The sequence below is a fragment of the Panicum hallii genome, chromosome 5 (genome assembly GCF_002211085.1).
Source record: "Panicum hallii strain FIL2 chromosome 5, PHallii_v3.1, whole genome shotgun sequence".
NCBI classification, from domain to species: Eukaryota; Viridiplantae; Streptophyta; class Magnoliopsida; order Poales; family Poaceae; genus Panicum; species Panicum hallii.
In genome coordinates, this window is record NC_038046.1 from 53,688,215 (window position 1) to 53,696,266 (window position 8,052).

Sequence of the window (8,052 nt, forward strand, 5' to 3'; positions counted from 1 at the left end):
AAACACCTAATCCAAAGAAATTGGACAAGGTAGATATTACCTCCACCGCTAACCTGTTGCCAAACTATTGAATTAAACAAGTAATCTAGCACCAGCTAGATTCACAATTTGAAATTTAAAAAAACGCCCCCATGTGTCGCATTAGCGGTGCTTAACCGGCACAGTGGCACTGGCCGGGGAGACATGGATTTAAGTTGGTTTTGGCGTCTTATGTTTAAACCAATCAAGAGAGAGAGAGGGGGGGGGGGGGGGGGGGGAAGGTGGTGGTGGCACCTCCGTCTCCGGGCCGCGGGTCCCACCTTACGCTAGAGGAGAGAGAAACAGAGCATCGAGTGGGTCATCAATGCCCCAATGATCCCTTGTGCGACTCCGATTTCTCCTCTCTGTCTATCGCCATGAATCGGCACAACCTATCTCCCCTCTCTCTCCACCCTTTCTCTCTCTACCCTTCCCTTTGACCGACTCTCTCTCATATAAAAAGATTGGCGCATCGCCGCTCAGGGTCAGGGCTACAACACAACACCATTGTTGTTTATCCCTCCCCCCTTCTCTCTCTCTCTCCCCAAACAGTTCGCTGCAGCTGCAGCAGCCAAGGAAAGCGAGCGCGAGGAGAGGGACAGCGGACCCCTGGGTCGCTTTCGACGGCCTGGATTCCTCCGCACGCGGGATCGTACGGCGGGCACGCGGCGGCTGTCGCTTTCCACCACGGCGTACGTGCTCTTCCACCTCTCCCACCTTCCCCATGCTCCCCTAGCTCTCCCGTCGCCATCGCCGCAGGAGTCCCGGATTAGCTCTCCTGATGTGGAGGGAGATTAGCCGCCCTAATCCTGCTTAGCGGCGTTGGAACCCTGCCCCCCGGGGGTTTGTTCTGTTGCTGGCGGCGGAGGTTACTGTTTCGGTTGCGCTTTGACTGGACTGTTGCGCGGCGTGGATTAATGCGCTCCCTGGCCGTTCGCCGGCGAACAGCCCGAGGCGGCCTCTCGCGGCCGTGCGTGCGGCGGCCGCAAGCGTGCGGGCGCGCGACAAGACGCCAGCTTTCCGGTGTCTCGTGCTGTTAATGCCCAATGCCTTGCGAAAGCTCGTCTTTTTCCTCGTTTTTTCGTTGCCTGCATCACTCTGCGTTTGACTGCTCGTCAGCCTTTACGCGCGCTCTCGTTCGTGGGAGAGCCTCGCCGGAGGATTCGACCGGATTTGATGTGCGCATCTTCAAATTCTCTCGGCTTTTCCTTTTTCGCTGCGTTGCAAAAGCTGCTGTGTTCTAGCTTTTCTGCGTTCTTAATTTGGAGGAGGCGTACGGATCACTGTTCGCCCGAATTATTTCCACAGTTGTTCAACCGGGGGCCTTTTTATATGCTCTCTCTGTCTCTCTCTCTCTTCTTTTTTGAATTGCTCGATTCTTTTTGCTCCTCTTTTTCGTGCAGGTGTGTTCTTCTCGCGCTTGCTCCTTGCCGTTTCGGGTTTGGTCTGTTGCTCTGCTCTCGTGCAGCCTCTGATTGCAGCACACCCAGTCACCCACACCCTTCTGCTATTTGGGAATATCCGAAACTATTCGGAATGTGGCACCTCCTAGCCGGAATGCCTCTGAAATCATTTTGGAGATGGGTAGGACTCATTGAGTGATCTCTGGCAAATGATAGAACAAGCAGTACAGAACTTGTCCTTAGAAAAGTACTGTAGGTTTTATGTTTCAAGGGTACAGCTTGATGTTTTGTTCCTTTTTTTCCAAACAATTTCTTTTTCAAAGGCAAATTTGTTTTTTGGTTCTATGCAAGTGATTATTCCCAGATATGCCGGACCATTGATGACATATTATCCACTTGTACCTACTGGTAACCCTTATTTCCTTGGCCTTAGTGGTACATTATCCAGATGCTAGTTATTTATTTCGCTGGAAGACTTGATATTGTACATCTATAGCAAAATGCTGCTCTTTTTCTAGTGGATTGATGAATTTTTTTGCCTTCATGACGGTCAATAAGATTATATGTTCTCATATGCTACTCTGGATATTTTGCAGATAGTAAACTGCCAAGGCTCTTACGATGGAGGTCAATGGTCATCACAAACCTCGCGGAGAATATAATGGCACCGGCTGCAATGGTACTGTAGGATCACCCAATAATTTTGGTGATGTCGATCCATTGACAGAATGGTTTTACAAACCTCGAACGATCTCACTCTTGCTGATGGGAACAGGCTTTTTAATGTGAGTTTGTAGTCTTTTTATCTGTGGAAACTTTATACACTGGAACTTATGCGTTTTAGAAATAATAATGATGTATTGTTGATTATGGTCTGTTTTTTGCAATTTTGGTAAACCTTTTTCTTCGCTTTGAACCACCATTATTAGTATTACTCGAAATATTACTTAGCAGATTGTTTCATGATCTTTGTCAGTTGGGAAAGTGGTGTTCTGGATCCAGAAAGGAGCTTATCTGCTGATCGTGTTTCGTCGGTTAAAAGGTATGTGCAAGGATCCTCTTCTTTTTTTTTGGCATTGATATTTGTTAAGAAGATCTTCTGGTTCTGCACTTGATCTTTTCTGATCACCATTTTTTCTTCACCTCATGTGCTGATTGCCATTTTAACAAGGGCTTTTGCACTAATTTGTACTATCTCTTGTCAACAGGGGTGTATTTGCGATGATTGCTGTTTTTTTGGCCTACTCCTTTCTTCAGGCGCCTTCAACGTGAGTTACAGAGTTCTTTACTTAATTATTATTATGCTCTATCACCATATAAAAAAGAACTCAACTTGTGGGGGTGGAGAGAGACGTCCCCAAGGCATTGCAATTAAAGTCGAGAAAGGCATGGAACGCCTGCTGCCCCTGCCCAGGACACAATCGTATATATCTCTAAAAGCAGTTTACTCAGTGCGGTATCGTTTCATCATATAGATAGATATAATAAGGATAATAGACACTTGCTGGCACAAAAGTGGTGCATTCCTGCATACTCTGATGTTTAAATTTAGCGTCTTTAATATGATTCAGCAAACAACCTTCCTCTGTAGATTGCTTCATTTTCTCTGTCGCGGTACAATTTTATGAGTGGAATCACATCTTCTGATAGTAAATTTGTTAATCTCCCTGATGACATGGGAGTATTTGCCATTTAAAATAAATGAGCAAGGGGTTTGTTTCATTTTCTCTGAAGAAAAGCATGACTTCCTCGAAGTCTTCTCTATAGATTTTTTTTTTTAGAAAGCATGTTAAGTTTAAGCAAGCTGCCACTGACATTTACTTCCACTGTGATTTAGTGTACTCATTAGACCGCATCCTGCCATTTGGAGGCTGGTCCACGGGATGGCAGTTGTCTACCTTGTGGCCCTCACTTTTTTGCTTTTCCAGGTATGTTCAGTTTTTCAGTAACCTTGTTCAATAATTCTTTTAAGATTCATTAACTGCACATGTCAAAAGAATTAAATTCTATTTTTCTTATATATCTGTTGAGAAAATATGTAAGTCTGTATCATTACCTACTGTTTCACACATCGTAATGAGACGCATAGACGTCCAGATGTCTCTGTCCTTGTTTTCCTGCTTAGCATAGGTCCTTAATTTTACCTTAGTTTTATAAGTACCTGACCTCATTCTTCAAGATAACCATTGTTTTTTTAATAACAAGAGGTATCTAGCAATCATAACAGCAACATGATATAAAAGTATCAACAATAAATGTAATGACCAATTTGGTGTAACCTGGAATTAGTATTGCTTAGTTTGAAACTTCTTTTTTGCGAATAATTTAGTTTGAAACTAGGGTGACTAAAGTGAATTATAATGTTTGCTTGTAGGCCTTAGCTTGTTTATGCTGTAGGAACATTTATAGGTGGCATATTATACTCCTGTGTTTCAGATGGTAGAGGATATTCATATAGGTGGTCAAAGTTCCAACGACACTTTGTCAAATATCGTATGATATTTGCAGACAAATAAATAAAATCAGCTGACTGTTTTGTCAGAAGTTGATTTCAGCTCAAATTTAATTCATTCTGCATCACATTGTTTGTGCAGTTAAGCAATCGTGTAACTACTGTAATACATATTTTCTATATCTTTCTTCAAAGCCTCCTGCCGAGAATTGAAACCAGGTCAGGAGCTGGGCTCTCCTGTGCTTCCACCATGTGAAGCCAATCGCAGTCCCAGATTTCCCTCCATATCTTTGCTATGATGCTGTGTTCTTTTTCTTAAAAAAATTTACTCGAGAGCTCATCTTCATAAGATAAAACCAGTGTTTCAGCAAGTCAGAGTTCAGTGGCAATGATATCAAAGAGAAAAGCAGCAAAACCTAGTGCACATGGCATTTCATTTTTCATTTAATTCATTTTGCAGACTCGTGATGATGCTAGGCAATTCATGAAGTACCTTCATCCTGATCTTGGTGTTGGTAATGCGTTCAATTTTTTAATATGGTTCAGTAATTTAGATTTAAGTGCTTGAATAAATTCTGATTTGATATATCTAATTTGAGCAGAATTGCCTGAAAGATCTTATGGAACTGATTGCCGCATATATGTACCTGACCATCCAAAAAGCAGGTTTAACAATGTTAATGTATGATGACTTCATTCACAGACCTATTTCTCATATACTTCTTGCTAAGCAACCTTGACTACTCATTATGCTTCAAGTTACTGATTTGAATATAGGTTTTCTAGGAGATCATTTTTGATGAGTTTGTTATCGCTCATATCCTTGGATGGTGGGGTAAAGCTATAATGATACGAAACCAACCACTTTTGTGGGTATTATCAATTGGCTTTGAGTTGATGGAGGTATGCCATATTCCTTTTGACTTGTACCTTCCAAACTTAGATTCCTAATGTAATGTATATGCACTGCAGCTCACTTTTCGTCATATGTTGCCAAATTTCAACGAATGCTGGTGGGATAGCATTGTCCTCGACATATTGATCTGCAATTGGTTTGGTGAGATTTTTATGTGGCTTTCAGTATTTTTTCTGCATAAGATTGTTTGTTTTGCCCCTGAATATCTGCATTTAACACATGTTGAAATCAACCTTTTGATTTATGGCTTTATTGACTCACTGGTGACACGGGTTTATTGTAGTATAAAACTAGTTAAGTGGTATCCTCTGACACGTTCGACACTTTAATTACATTACAATACCTTAGTGCTTTTACATGCCCTGGCAACATTAAACATGTCAGTATGATGAGTCGATGATTGCAAACAAGAAAGATCAGTCTTCAATTAAGTTTTTTCTTAGGTTTGGATGAGGAACAGAGAAATGGAGGTTCGCAGGAATTGTACGTCATGAACTGGATTATTAGTTGCTGGGTTTAGAGAATGTTTCCATTCATATCTTTGTAAACTCAGTGGTTACCCTCGTTTGTCATTTCTCTCAATTTGTTGGCTCTTGCATGTCATCTTTACACTCATTTTCACAAGATTTAGACTAACACTTCTTGACCGAGGCCATTTTGTCTTTGGTTCAGGTATTTGGGCTGGAATGAAAACTGTGCGGTACTTTGATGGGAAGACATATGTATGGGTTGGCTTGAGCCGCCAACCCAACATTATCAGTAAGGTACGTTCGCTGGATGTTAGGCAAATGAGTTGTTCTGCAAAGCATGCAGTGGCGCTGGATCTTTTTCCCAGTTTTGGTGGATGTTCCTCTTTGAGGGAACATATTGGCTCCCAAACTGTACATGATGTTTGTCCTGCTTCAGTTCCATGATAAGGTGATAAGTCGTGAGCATGTGGGATGTGCTGGGAAACCAAGACAAGGACCCTCTTTGTTCTGTCTATTAAAATGTCCCTTAGCTGGCCTGGACTTGTTATTTGATACAACCTCTAAAAGTGTTTCAGTGCAACAGCTCATACTCTCATATTTGTTTGATAGATTAACTGCAACACATAGGCCCTAACATAAAATAAAACTAATAAAATGCAAAGTTATTTCGTGTTTCACAACCAGTAATTTTCTTTCAAACTATGCATGGCTATTTGTTTCAGAAACTATCATCAGCCTTGGAATCTTAATGTAACATCTAGAGTTGGCCTTTCGCAGCATTTATTTATTTTAGCATTTTCTTCTCCTTAGGTCAAAAGGACGCTAGGCCAGTTCACACCAGCACAGTGGGACAAGGATGAGTGGTACCCCCTGCTGGGTCCTTGGAGATTCATCCAGGTTCTGAGCCTTTGCATTGTTTTCATGGCTGTTGAGCTGAACACATTCTTTCTCAAGTTCTGCCTGTGGATTCCTCCTCGGAACCCCTTGATCGTCTATCGGCTGGTTCTTTGGTGGTTGATTGCGATACCAACCATCCGCGAGTATAATACCTACTTGCAAGACAGGTATAATTTTGAAGTCACTTGGTTCAGATTTTACAAAGCTGCTCTGCAGTAATCAGTATGCAATTGCGATGGCATGTTTCATCCCAACACTACTGCTGTTCCAATAGCAGGAAATTTGGATGCTCAGTCAGCTGAGTGCTGACTATGAACTCATTGCCGTGCTCACATGCTAGACCTGACAGTGGACATGTGCTTGTATGTTGGCTATAAATGGCTTGTGTCTACTAGACATGGGTTGCATGTGAACTGTGCATATGATAAACATTTTGGAATCGGTCTTTCAAACAAAAAAAAAAGATAACATTTTGGAATCAACAAGTTAATTTATACAAATAGGAACCAAGCCCCATTAGTTATTATGTGATTTTTTAGTGAAATAATTATCTAATAATTGTTTTCAGGAAACCCTTTAAAAAGGTAGGATCTTTCTGTTGGCTTTCCCTGGCTATATGCATTGTAGAGCTCCTAATCTGCATCAAATTTGGACATGGTGAGTACCGCTCCAATTCCTCTGTGCATGTAATTTGCAAGTAGTAATCTTTACCTCCGTAAAGCGTGCTGACTGCACTGGATCCTGAACAGGTCTCTTCCCGAAGTCCATGCCGTCGTGGCTGATCACATTCTGGACGGGGGTCGCCTTGCTTCTCGTGCTCTTCCTTCTTGTCTGGACTTTCAAAATTTACCGAACAATGATAAGGAAAAGGTTATAAATTGTGACCAAAATTATTTATTTGCCCCCATTCTTTGCCCAATTCAGTGTTGTCGTGTACATAAAAAAAATATTCAAATTGTGTACATGTAGTGGTAGCCGATCTTGGTGGTCTGAAGAGGATGATTATCCATGAGAAATTTTTATGCCTTGTTCGATTTTGCAACAGCAAAGTAGGATAGCAGTTCCCCTTTAATTCGTTTGTAATGGCATACTTTGTCCATCGGCTCTGAGATGTGGAGTTACCTTGATGCAACCTATGAAATTATGAATGAGGATTCAAATCTTTTCAGTCGAAAGTTGTTGAAAAATGTCGAGTTACCTTGATGCAATCATTTGAGCTCTGAATCCAACACTTTTTTTTTGAAAATAATGGATCCAAGACTCTCGAAAAAAAAGTTTCTGCAGTACTTTCAGCTGTTACTGTACCCCTCTTTTCTGAAGATCGCTGTCAGCTGACACCTCTCTCCATATGGAGGGGGTATGTTTTCAGAGGACTGCCGGTCGCAGCACGGCCTTGGGCATGGGAATTACTTGATTTCCTTCCAGTGTTACAGTGTGGCAGTACTGCGTGCGCTGTACCTGTATGAATGTGAGACCATGGCTGACCCTGATCCGTAAATGGCCGGAGATTCAGGTGTCTCATTGCTTTTCAAAAAAAAAAAATCAGGTGTCTCATTGTGATGTGTGAAGGTAGGGGTAGGCCTGTGCTGGTGATTGAATGTGCTCGCGTCCACTCTAGGTTGGTCCTCTGTGAGGTTCCAGCAGGCCTATGCAAAGATTCTTATTGTTTGCTCCACTGTTGGTTCACTTGTTCGTTGTCAGACCTTCAGCACAAGAATGATGATGAGCGGCAAAGAAGGGCGGGCTTCTTGTGCTCCAGAAGGAAACGAAACTAGCGTAGAGGGCCCAAGCCGGCCCTCCCAAGTTTTTTCTTCTTGTCCTTTCGAGAGGACTGGGCCGCCCTCCAATTTGACAGCAGCCCAGCTGAGCATTCGGCCTATCTGCCTGCCAGCAAGC

At 42.4% G+C, this 8,052-nt stretch overlaps 1 protein-coding gene across 4 annotated transcripts; it reads left to right on the plus strand.

Annotated features, from left to right (window-relative positions):
* Positions 1-520: 520 nt before the first annotated feature.
* On the plus strand, positions 521-7,331 carry LOC112891526 (CDP-diacylglycerol--serine O-phosphatidyltransferase 1). 4 transcript variants are annotated; one of them, XM_025958411.1, is made up of 13 exons: positions 521-710; positions 2,018-2,206; positions 2,398-2,463; positions 2,630-2,689; positions 3,259-3,349; positions 4,334-4,388; positions 4,476-4,555; positions 4,660-4,776; positions 4,846-4,930; positions 5,462-5,553; positions 6,070-6,323; positions 6,725-6,813; positions 6,906-7,331. In XM_025958411.1, the coding sequence occupies exons 2-13, from the start codon at positions 2,043-2,045 to the stop codon at positions 7,031-7,033; spliced, it is 1,281 nt and encodes a 426-aa protein (XP_025814196.1). In that variant the 5' UTR covers positions 521-710; positions 2,018-2,042; the 3' UTR covers positions 7,034-7,331. The 4 variants fall into 4 exon arrangements, with proteins under 4 accessions (XP_025814196.1, XP_025814195.1, XP_025814197.1 ...); XM_025958410.1 differs by lacking the exon at positions 521-710 and adding an exon at positions 864-1,602; XM_025958412.1 differs by lacking the exon at positions 521-710 and adding an exon at positions 864-1,196.
* The last annotated feature ends 721 nt before the right edge of the window (positions 7,332-8,052 follow it).

What these genes read in the sequence shown, in the direction of transcription:
- LOC112891526 (XM_025958411.1), top strand. Translation starts at nt 2,043, where the DNA reads ATGGAGGTCAATGGTCATCACAAACCTCGCGGAGAATATAATGGCACC. An exon ending in GCAGGTTTAACAATGTTAAT is followed by an intron (nt 4,556 to 4,659) that starts GTATGATGACTT and finishes TAGGTTTTCTAG; the next exon opens with GAGATCATTTTTGATGAGTT. An exon ending in CTGCATCAAATTTGGACATG is followed by an intron (nt 6,814 to 6,905) that starts GTGAGTACCGCT and finishes GATCCTGAACAG; the next exon opens with GTCTCTTCCCGAAGTCCATG.